General features: G+C 51.4%; 1 protein-coding gene across 1 annotated transcript in view; it reads right to left on the bottom strand.

Moving 5' to 3' along the window:
* EPHA10 (EPH receptor A10) overlaps positions 1 to 7,712 on the bottom strand; it is a gene marked incomplete at both ends in the record, with an annotated part of 29,955 nt that extends 22,243 nt beyond the window's left edge. Inside the window, 3 exons of the mRNA XM_079545987.1 lie at positions 5,611 to 6,280; positions 7,101 to 7,165; positions 7,610 to 7,712. Of these exons, the coding sequence (XP_079402113.1) occupies positions 5,611 to 6,280; positions 7,101 to 7,165; positions 7,610 to 7,712 (838 nt within the window). The remainder of the gene's footprint in view (positions 1 to 5,610; positions 6,281 to 7,100; positions 7,166 to 7,609) is intronic.
* Between the last annotated feature and the right edge of the window lie 4,401 nt (positions 7,713 to 12,113).

Raw genomic sequence — 12,113 nt, 5'->3', positions numbered from 1 at the left:
TATAGCATGTAATTAAATTAAACCCCAGACACAGACTTCAGAGCTTCTCCTAGCTCAGACCCAGCTTCTCCAAGCACTGCATCATCCCCCAGAGCTCTGCAATTGCTTTTTCTTCCCATCAGAATCGTGCTGGTGCCCTGGAAGGACAGCTGCCACTGAGCACACACAGATGAGGACAGGTAGCCCCAAACCAGACAGGGCACCTTGTGCAAAACGTAGCATCAGAGTCAAGTTCCAGGAGTATATTGAGCTGGTGAAAGAGCCTTGTCAACAAATGTCCTCGGGTAATAGAGAGGCTCCTGCCTTCCCGTGCACGCTGGGTTTGCAATCTTGCCTTGTCTTATTGCAAAAGCTGTAATCAATACTTTGCAGGCAGCGAGCGATACCGTTACTGAGCCCTGCCGTGATGAAGGGAAAGAGACCTTCTGCAATCTCTGTGCCCGTGCAGGAGGGACAAAGTCAGCAGGAGGGAGAGATCAATGCGGCACCGCATCGGGTCTCTGCTCCTCTGGGCTCAGTGCTGCCCACCAGGATGGGCATCTCAGGCTGTGTCAGCTCGAGGAGAACTCAAAGGCAGTTTTTCTCCTGAAAACTTCTTTTTTCACAGCCATTTTTTCAGTAACACTTTCAAACAGCCCACAGTCGTTTCCAGCATCCTTGAAAGCTTTAAGACAACGCTACTCTATGATTTCAGTCCTCGCTAAATAATTGGAGAAGTACTGAAATGAAAACCTGTGTCCAGAGGGTAGATCTTTGTGCATCTCCAACAATGAGCTCTTAATAGCCGAAATTAAATTCTGTGATTTAGTCTAGAGGAAAATTAAATACCCAAGTATATTTAGTAAGGCAGTCCTGAAATATCAAAATCCATTCAGCACCAAGAAGGCATTCACTTGAATTCAGTGCCACAGAACCAAGCAGAAACTCATTGCTGTTCACGCAGGAATTTTCCTCAAGGACACATTAATGCAGGCACATCCATGGAGCCAACTGCTGTTTACTGCTGTCCCTTACAGTTCCCCAGTACAGCCAGCCAATTCCTCCCATGCTGAGGGCTGGCCAACCCACACCTCCAGCTCACCCTGCTTGTGTTGAGTGCGTGAGTCCCTGCAATGCCCCCTGAGCTGGGGGCAAGGTGGGTTTCCCTTTGTATTTCAGCAGAACAACCACCGTGTCCATCCAGCAGCCAGGTCTGTATAACCTTAGGCCTGACAAGAATGCTGCAAGCCAACTGTGATGCTTGCAATTTTCTGAGTAGTTTGGTCTAAAATTAAGTGTCATAGAGTAATTTGTGTCTGGCTCTGCCACAATTTCCACAGCCATAATTATTTCAGACACACTATAATACAGCAATATAACATGCAATCCAGAATAATAAATATCTCCGAGCTTGATCATTACTCCAAAAAGAGACCAAAGAGAAAGCATATTTCATATGGGTGGTCCGTCTGCAGAACTTAAGGAGAGCAGCATCTACCAAAGGCACTGCGGGTTCCCCAGGGGCTGCTGATGGGCAGATACTCAGAATTCATTCAGTGCCACGCTCCCCACACCTTAAAAACAGTCACTTTGCTCAGGTCAGAAAGGGGCTCCAGCCACACTCTGCAAGAGCGCAACCCCCAGGAGGAGAAAGCCAATAATTCAGAGAGGAAGCCCAAATCTAAATTTCCTCACCAATCAGTCCTTCAACTGCAGCACGGATTTACTCCCTCAGCCCCTCTCAATGTGTCGTCCTCATTTCACACCACTATGGCATGCCCAGCTCCAGGCCCAGAGCTGAGCATCCCACAGGCAGCACAGGATGCTCTGAGGATGAAAGGAAAGCCTGGTGCTCAGTGCAGAGTCCCAGGAGAGCAAATAAATTTATTATGCATAATACCCTGGCATCATTCAGGAGATAAAATAAACTCCAGGAGTGCACACAGGTTTGTAAGCTAATGTATAAAAGATGAAACAAATCAGGAGCCCCAAGCGCTGAGCATTTGGATCCATCTCCTTTGTACTTAAATGGAAAAGGAGACCTTAGGCTTCAGGAGGTACCTTTGCAACGACCCACAGAACATTGCAACTGTTTACTCTAAATTTCTTTAATTCCCACTCAAACTTTTTTATTTCTCAACTACTGTAGAGACACGACGTTCTGATGGGGACATGAGCCACGGAGGAAAGGATCTTCCCACCACCCCCAGTCAGACACGACTGCTGTATCACATCTGGGGGGGGGCAGAACACATAAATCAGCCAGGAAAAGGATGCACTGACACCACAGCTTGCAGAGAAGGGCAGCAAACAGCTGAGCAGTGGCAATATTCCAGCGCACTGCCATCACAAGATGCTGCACCGGTTCTCAGGATCACTAATTTTGATTTTTGCCTTCGACGCAGCCCCTCTCTCAGCATCTCCATCCTGCATTGGGCAAGGGGACTGGATGGTTTCGTTCCCTTCTCCCAAAGAAGAGGAAGCATGAGTGCTGCCATCCAGCACGAGCAGCTGGCCAACAAAAGCTCTTTGTGGCAGTCCCAGGAGATGTGTGCACAGCAAAAAGGGGCTGAAGGCAGAGCTGGCATTCCTCCACCCTCAGCCCACGGCACTCAGCAGCACAAGGAGCAGAGGGGAGGTCTGGTGGGATGAGAGGGGGAAGGCTGCTTTTATGGAACAGTGAATATTTCCTCTATTGCAGTGCTCCCCTTTGGAAAATCAAATTCAAGGACTACTACTGCAGCCTTGCTTTTTTGCAAAATAAGATCCATTCTCATCAAAACTGGCTCAAACAGGACCTGGCATTGGGGCAGAGGCACTGCTCTGCTGGTGGATCCATCAGGACACCCCAAAGGGCAGATCCTGATGGATCCAAGCAGAGCTCACTTGCTGCTAACTGCAAAGCATCCAGTGTGAGTTAGGTTTTGCACCACCAGTAGCTGCCATTAGCAAAGACCGTGTTCTTCTAGCAGCTGCTGACCCCTCGCCTCATCTCTGCATTTCAAGACCACAGAGACAGCTTCTCACCTTGTAAAGCCCCCACATCCCCCTGCACACCACCAGGGATGGACACTCCAGGACAACCCTGCCTGCTGCACCACAGAGGGCAAAGCCATCCCTTCCACCCCCATCAAACTCACTTGAGAACAGACTCTAAAAACCCAGACAAAGCACTAGAAACTGTTCTCTCCCTAAAATTAGCATCAGCAATGTATGATCCTCGCACAGAAGGGACACAGCCGCCTGACCTGATTGTCACTGCCACCGAGCCCCATGTAGGTGACAGCAGCACTGCTGTCCCAGCAGCTCCACGCCAGCTCCCACCACTCCTGTCAAAAGCAGAGGGAAACAAATGGATGAGACTGAACCACAGCACAAATTTACGGTTCTGTCAAAGAAGAGTGGCTGACAGCTATTTCTGGAAGCGGATCTCCGTCATATTAATTCAACGTCTGCTTGAAGTTGTCTCATTTGCAACAAAACTGGCTGGTAAATATTAACCTTGGGCTTTGTCGAAATTCTCCTTGCGGGCGTTGCAAGGGATTGGATGGGAAAGATGAAGCACAAAAGACAACTTCACAGCAGACGTCAGGCAGATCCCTCACATCGCAGCTTCATTTACACAGAAGCTGTTGCAAAGTGAATGGCGTGGAGGGGCTGCAGCTCACACCTGGCAAAACGAAGGGCAAAAAGACATCAGTGCTGAGAAGCCAACTGAAAACAAGATAGGGATGGACAGGAGATGGCCCACAGTGCTGCAGCACCTTCCACCCGCCCACCGTGCATCTGCTGGAAATAGGTTTTAAGATCAGGGTAAGCACAGGCCAGCAGCTGGCTGGAGGTGTATATTAGACAAGAAAAGCAGTTTAAATGTATTTACAGTGACAGAAGCTCTCCTCTCATTCGCAGGAAGATGTTAAGCAGATGCTAAAGCTGCTCACTTCCACCCCAGAGATGGCTGCGTTTCAATGATCACCAAAATGATTCATCAGAAATGTGCAAACCCAGGAAAGCTGTCGGGTGCTCTGGGATTTCTTCAGAGGAACGGTGCTATGTGGGAAGACGGACAGCAAAAAGGCTTGGCTTTATCACAGCACTAATTAGCAGCGCCGTAAATCCTATTAGTCTTTTCTCATCTCTCCTAATTTCAGTGTGAAGATACAAATGCTCTCGCAGCAGCAGGGTGATTTCAGCACCTAAATCACCAGAGCAAGGAGGTTTTGTGATTCAACTCGAAGCCGCATTCAGCAGGAAATAAAGCTAATTTCCCTGCCTTTCCTTCACCTCTAAGCTCTGCCCTGCATCACTTCTGCCATCCCACTGCCAAGCATGGGACAGGTTATGAGGGGCAGCACCAGGCTGGTGCCCAGCATCCTGGCTGCGCTGCTGGGCACGCAGCATCCCCAGGCAGCCCTTCCCTTTATCCACTTCCAATTCAAGGGCTCCTGTCCTTGCACAGCAATTTCTGCAGCCCGGAAAGGCTTTCATCAGAAATCTTCTAAAGTTATTCAAAGCTTTAAAAAAAAAAAAAAAAAGAAAAAAGAAGAAGGAAATAAGACACACACGAAAACTTTCAACTCTTAAAACTGTTTTCTGATATTTGACCAGACATAAGATGCTGCTCCGCTGAGAGTGACTAATGACCTGCTTTCTGTGCGAGGGGGGAAAAACTTAATTACGTCCATTAAATTACTTCAGATATTTTTCCTTAGAGAATATGAATTATTTAAACTCAACACAGAGAAACCTGAAACATTAGCAAAAGCCTTCTGGGACTCGCTATGTAAATTCCCACTCCAAACAGATGGGGAAAGCGTGGCGAGCTGCCACGCAGCCACTGAAGCAGTCAGCAATGATGAGATTTCAACCCCATAGTTTTAATAAGGTCTTTTGGAGGAGGGCAGTGCATGAAGAGTCACTGCTGGGGCACCATAAAAACCCCTCCGGGTTCAGGGGAATGTCTGAACCGTTCACATCCATAAAGCCTCAAGCAGCGCCATCGAAGCACATCTTCTCCCTCTGGAAAACCTCACTCTCCTACTGCAGAGCTGAAGCACTTGGGCCCTGGCAACCCCTGGCCTCGGTGCTTCTTTGCCCGCTTTCCAGCAACCCCAGGCTGTGCTGCTCTGAAGGCAGCAGGCTCCATGCTGCAGAACGAGCACCGATGCTACCCAACATGTGAAAACAAGAGCTTTTCTCACACCAAAACCCATTCACACCAGGACAGCTCAAGCTGCTCCACTCACACGAGCCCAGGGCACTCCCCAGGGACACATCAGAGATGTGCAGATGGATGCCCACATTCGCCTCCCGCAGGCTCCCAGGCATCCCCCATACCCACAGCCACCACCTCTCCTGCTCCAAAATGGTCCCAGCACTGGGTTCATTAAGAAGACCCCAGGGAAGGTCAGGGTTATATTCATTTTTACAGCTGTCATTAAAAGCAACCTTGAGAGCTGTAAAGTCACCAAATTATTAACTTGCGTCTAAAGCACGGCGATGGGGATATTAACGACAGAGGGGAATTTTAGGGCTCCAAATAAAGCTGGGGGGAAATGCTGGTGGTATTCAGAGCTCTGGCACGTTCACCCAGCGCTCCCACAGCCAAAAAGATGCAAACAGCCCCATTACCTCTGCACCTCCCGTCCCTCTCCTCGAAGCCTGGGCTGCAGAGGCACTTCCCGACGGGCACCAACCACTCTCCCTCAGCACTGCAGTGCATCCGGGGGGGATTATCCACATCCACCCAGGCGTGCTCGACACACGTGCCCTTCACCTCCACCAACGTGGCAAAAGCCGTCTCTGCCACCGTATCTGGAAAAACCGCCAGGTTCTGCACGGTGCTGAGGCACTTCTTGTAATAAACCCGCACGGAGACCAGGGCCACGCAAGCACCCACGTCCTGGAAGCCCAGGTGGAAGCCTCTCTTGCTCAGATGCCCGATCTCCCGCAGTTCTGTGTTCAGCTTCATCTTCCTCTCGCCCAGGTCCCCCTGCGTGAAGCTTTCGTCGGCAGCAATGGTGTCAATCTTGGTGTGTTTGCTCTCGCGGATGCTGTGGCCCAGATCGGCGTCGGATTCGGCATAGTAGAGGTTGAAGGTCTCCTTGCAGGTGCCTGTCACACCTGGGATGCTGTTGCAGTCCCTCAGGGTGAACTTCAGCTCGATGAAGATCCGCTGGCCGTCGCGCCGGGCGATCCAACCCGTCTGCAGCCAGTTGTTCTGGTTGGGCTCCATGACGTTGCACACCTGGTAGGTACGGATGGGTTTGTACTCCTCATCCACACCACTGATTTCCTCCCACTGTGAAAAGAATATAGAGGCCGAGAGGCTTTGGCAGCTGGAGCCAAAGCCTGAGCAGAACACAGCCACCACTATAAGTGCCTCCCCAGCTGCCTCTCCACCTACAAACAGCACAGCACAGGCACTGAGCATCCCTCAGCCACCCAAACCACATTCTGTGGTCACAGGGCCGTGGAACCACCCCACACCGGAGCTCCTAGAGCCACCCACAGAAGGCACAGATGGTTCAGGACACACAGAGCCATCGTGCAGTGACAATATCACAACCAGCAGCAGCTCCTCTGCTCGGAGAAATTAGAGCTGGGACAGGATGAGTCCTTTGCCTGCAAGTGCAATGGTTTTCCCCAAAATCACCAGCACAGATTCTGAGCAAGCTGGTGATTCAAGCTTTAAGGATGCCCTGACACTTCCCAAAGCAATTCTTTTTGAGGGTATATTTATGCCAGCTTGCTAAATGCACCAAAACACTGTTTCTTCTGCAGATTGACAGCCAGGGAAGGTAGACGACTCCAGGATGCTTCACTTTCACCTCTAAACACTCTGTTTGCCTTCTGGAAAACAAACCTGAAGCAGTGAGGAACACAAACTTTGACTTCGCTGCCATACTCTGCCAACAGCAGCTCCTGCTGCAGGGAACGGACCGGAGCTCACCCCTGTGCCACTCAGATTGCTGACAATTTGCTCTATAGGAGCACAGGGTGCATTTTGGGGAGGTGTTCGCCTTTATCACTCCATCCCCGTGGCCACGCCGGCTCTCTCAGCCCCACACAACCAAGGATTCCCATGCAAAGCCCCACGCAGCACCCAGGGCTGCCCTTACCCCGTTGGCCGGGTGTGAGGTCCAGCCCAGCTCCGCTTGGGATTCTTTCGAGTCCATCAGGACGACTGCGGAGAGGAACACAGGTTAACGAACCCGCTGGCGCCCGATGGACCCCGCGAAGATCTCAGCCCGAATTTCCTTTAAATAATACATCCCAGCTTCTAAGTCACTCTTTTCGCACAGAACAGCCCGTTTCTTTCGGCAGGACGGGGCATTTGCCCACGTTCTCAGTTTCAAGAGTCGCTCGCTGGCAGCAAACAGCAACCCGGCGAGCCGTGCCGTGCCCGCACTGCGCCCCGCACCGCCCGTGCCTTCCATCCCAGCCCGCTCCTCCCTCCCTCCCTGCGGATACAGCGGTACCCCACGCCTTCCCTCCTTCCCCATCCCGTTCCTTTTAACGAGCTCACGGCGGATCCCCGAGGGCTGCACCGGGAAGGGAAACCCACAGAGCGGCACCGCACCGGAGGCGAAGCGCTCAACCCGACGGGCGGTGCCGGGGACGCGCTCACCCTGCTCGGCGGCGGCGCGGGGCAAAACCGGCAGCACCGGCAGCACCAGCAGCAGCAGCGGCAGCGCCCGGGGGAAACCGCCGCCGTCGCTCGCCGTCTCCATGACGCCGCCGACTCCGCTCGCCCCGCGCCGCCGCCGCCGCGCTCCGACCGCCGCGCTCCGCCCCGCTCCCCCCACCTCCAGCCAACCCCCGCCGAGGGGGCGGGGCTTAGAGCGCCCAACAGCCAATGGGGGTCAGGGGGCGGGGCGAGCCGCGTTCACTCTGAAGCCGACTGATGGCACGGCTGTGCGTCGAGAGGCTCGCGGGGTTGGAGCGGGCAGTGGGATTCCCGGCCTCAGAGTGAAGGGCAGGGATCGTTGTCTGATGTTAGCTGACGGACTGCTTGGCCATTGGGGAAGCTGAGGTGCCTCTGGTCGCAGCCCTAATGCAGCAGGCTTTCCCGTTAAGTGATGTTTGCCTCCTGCTGTTGTGTTCCCATTGCTCAGCAGTGCAGGAGGGCTGAGGGGTTGGCTTCACTCTGCACCACACAATGGGCGGCCCCAAAGCTATACAGCCATGGGGGCAGGTGAAAGCAGAGGGCCTCAGCAGGCAGCAACGCACCCTCCTGCAGCCTAGATGGACAGACTGGGAAAGAATGGCGTCCCTGTCCCAGCACTGCCACTGTCCTGTCACGCTGGGGTGGCTGCACAGCCTTGGCCCCCTGCAAACTGCTGGAGAAATGAGAGGTGTCCAGCAGATCACAGAATCATAGAATGGCCTGGGTTGAAAAGGACCATAAAGCTCATCCAGTTCCAACCCCCTGATGTGTGCAGGGTTGCCAACCACCAGACCAGGCTGCCCAGAGCCACATCCAGCCTGGCCTTGAATGCCTGCAGGGATGGGGCATCCACAGCCTCTTTGGGCAACCTGTTCAAGGCGATCCAGATCCCTCTGTTCTGACCTCCTGCACCAGCACCACAGTCCCATGTTGCTCCTGAGTGTGCAAAGTCTGTGCTCTGCACAAACCTGCAGACCTCGTTCATGTACCACCTGAGAGCCATGCCTGGGTGTGCCAAGTTCACCTCGAGCCTCAGGCTCTGCCTCTCCAGGCTGGAATTGGATTCTCAGCTGCATTTCAAGGTGCTGTAGATGCCATAAATTTCCATTGGCCGAAAGGAAGCACCAGGAAAGCACAGCCATGGGTGTGCAGCTGCCTGTGCCCAGGAGGAAGGCAGCGTGCTTCAGTTCCTGCTAACTGTAGGTGTTACAGGTCCCTGCAAAATCTCAACAGGCTGAACACCCGTCAGCCTCCCATCTGATGGCTGTACAACCCAATGCTGAAGTCTGCTTATGTAGCAACACTTATTCCTGTGGGTTGTTCCCCACGCCGTAATTATGTGCTGTCAAATGTAAAACATTGTAAGCCTGGAATAAAAACATTGAGTCTGCAGCTACGGCAGCCAGCACTGGGGGCTGGGTTGGGCATGAAGGGAGAGGTGTGGGGATGTCTGTTGGAGCAGGAACACAGCGATGATGCCCGTAGGAAAGGGGGCACAGTGCTGCAGGAAGAGCAGCGGTTTGTAACCACAACAAATGCACTGAAACATCTCAGTTCTGCAGTGCCTCCTTCATACATGCATAAGTTTACTGTATCCCATTGAAGCCTGCTGCCAATCAGACTCAGATTTGCACACTGCATAATTAGATTAATTAGATATGGTGATTGCAGTTCATTTGCCTTGTGCTCTGGCTTCCAAGTATGCCCTTCCTGAAGTCAATGAGACCACCTATGTGAGTAACTTCAAGCAATCCCTGCAAGATTGGGAATCCTCAGCGACCTGAGGACCAGCTCAAGACCCTGAGGGCAACGTTGCTTTAATCTCATCTTTTCGAGCGTTTTATTTTAAACACCTAAGGCACATTTGCTTTTTGAGAGGTTTGGGAAGCATTGCAATAGAGAACCAACCTGCTGGAAACCAGGGGTTGTTGGGAGGTGCTGCTGTGGCCATTCTGCACAAATGGAGGGAACGTTTTTCCTGCCCATATTCACACTCAGGTTCAGCAATACAGACATGTGTTTCTGATTGCCTGCCAGCAATCCCCTCTCACTCCAAAGCACCGACCCCACAGTCAGCCCTGAAACCCAGACTCTGGGGTGCAGAATTGTACTGGTACAGACATCCCCACTGGGTGCCCCATCTCTCACCCACACCAGGCACACATCGACTGCCTTTTCTCAGCCCTGGAATCAAGTAACAACCTGATTAAAATAAATCTCCCCTCCATCACTTTACAGGGCAGGGAAGCAAAGGACAGAGTTTATTTATAATCTTCCTCGAGTGGAAACCAGAAGAAACGTCCCATTATTACTGGAGGTTTTGCCAGCCACCCAGGAAGGAAAGTGATATTTAGTTGTCGTTAAAGACTCATAACTGCATAACAATTTCATGCTATGTTAACTTCTAGGTTTTCTTTCGCATATAAATTTTTAAGGAGTAAAATAGAAAAACCCAGGCACTTGACCTTTAATCACAGTTATTTGTGTGATCAGTCAAGTGTGAGAAAAAGCTAGTTTGTGCCTGAAAGATGCCCTTTAAAAACTAGATTGCTCTAATATGACACACGACTCACGTGGTGTAATGTATGGGATCTTGCTTACCCATCTCTGGGGAGCAGCAGCCGCCCGCTTAGCATTCATGGCCCGGATTTTGCTGCTGGTACATTGGAAGGTATTAATGTCATCCACCGAATCAATATGGACCCTTGGGACAGCTTCATTCACCACTGAGAGCCCTGCGGAGGTATAGGCTCTCCCTCCATAGAGGAAGCCAACAGGGAAGCGTGTCCTCCGCATACAAGGAGGATTTGATGCTCGAGATATTTCACTGGGAGAAGGGTATGTCAATGCTGATAGAGTACAAAGCTCTCCCATTTCTCTGAGATATTATTCCAAGCACTTATAAAAGCTCAATATTAGAACAGCCAGAGGTATTTTAATTACGGGTTTGAAGCATCGTGTTGTTGTGGGGGAATGATCTCATGAATTTTTCTTTGGCAAGACGAGATGACTGAAAACCGTTGCGGGGGTGAGGAAACGGAGCAGCTTTTTTGAATCAAGACTGGGATTTATTCATTACTGGGCGCAGGCATGGAACAGGGAGAGTCCCCTGAGCCCTCATGGGCTGCACTGAGGGGACACAGCCCTACCAGGCACAGGGATAAGCCCCACTGACAACATGGGGACAGCAGACCGGGCTTCAGGCCACCCCAGGCGCTCCTGCAAAGAGCTGGGACCAACACGGCCCAGAAAATGGGTAATTCTGCGAGCTGAGCTATTACTGACTGTAAGTGGAGACAGAAGGATGGCTCTGAAACCACGGTGAAAATAACACTCCCGGAAAAAAAAAAAATCAATACAAACACCAAGGAAAGAGGATCAGAACCCGAGACCATCAATTCCTGAGATAAAGAGTTGAAAGTCTCAGTGGGAGGACAGCCAGATCCAGACTGAAAAACAAAACTTTGCTTCTTTTGCTGACAAATGACTTTTTATTCTAAAGGACAAAGGAGCAGGAGGATGCCGGCCTCCATGCGCGGCTGCCAAAGCTGCCCTTGAAGGAAGAAGGAGCAGCAAAAAAGCTCACCGATGCTTTTCTGCGCCTTCCCTTCCCCTTCCACACTTGAAAAGATTTCCCTACAGCTGAAAACAAGAGATATGTGCGATTTTGTGCCGTGTGAGGCATTGCCACAGGAATCTGCTCCAGCACAGGTCTTGCTGTCCTGCTCCTCGGGGGCTGTCCCCAAGCAGGGACCATGGATTGCAAAGGGGTTGCTACTCAGCGTGCTCGCTGCCTTCACCTTCCATGTTGTTTGTCTGGAAGTCGAAGCGTTTGTTTTTGAACAGCTTAATTTTTCTGTCAGATGCGCCCTCCTCGCTTCAGAATCTCCGGGTTATAAATGTTTTGCAGCAGCTCTTTAGCTTTTAAGGTAATCATATAAAAGATCCTTGACTACATAAAGGCAGCTAATCCGGGTAAATGCCTCTAAGCATCTTTACATTCCATGCTAATGGATTTCTAGGCAGCCCACAGGGATCCGCGTTCTAGAAAATAATGTAAAATATAGTAAGCGTCTCGTTTTTTTTTTAAATGCCTCAGATTTGTCATATATTGAGAAAATCCAGAGCTCCAGGCAGCGTAAATCATCGCACTTATATAAGTAATACTCTGTTCTGTCATAATCAGCGTGAAGCCCAGCCTCTTCATGGGGGCAAGCATCCATTTAGCGTTCAATTCCAACTCAACCGGAGACAAATTATCACCTACCATTAATTAGAGCCGGAGAGGAGGGACCTGAGCTCTGCAATCGGTGACAGAACCAACCTGAGCACACGGAGGGCGATGCCACCGTGGGGTTTTGCTGTGGGAAGGTCAGAGGGAGCAAAGAATGTATTTTTAGGAGCAGCACCTCCCCAGGACTCAGCCCTCAGCCACCCCCAGGAGGCACAGCACCCTATTTTAAGA

This window comes from Tetrao urogallus, assembly GCF_951394365.1.
Source record: "Tetrao urogallus genome assembly, chromosome: 23".
NCBI classification, from domain to species: Eukaryota; Metazoa; Chordata; class Aves; order Galliformes; family Phasianidae; genus Tetrao; species Tetrao urogallus.
Note: the sequence above shows the minus strand (reverse complement) of the source record. Positions and strands in the feature narration are given on the sequence as shown.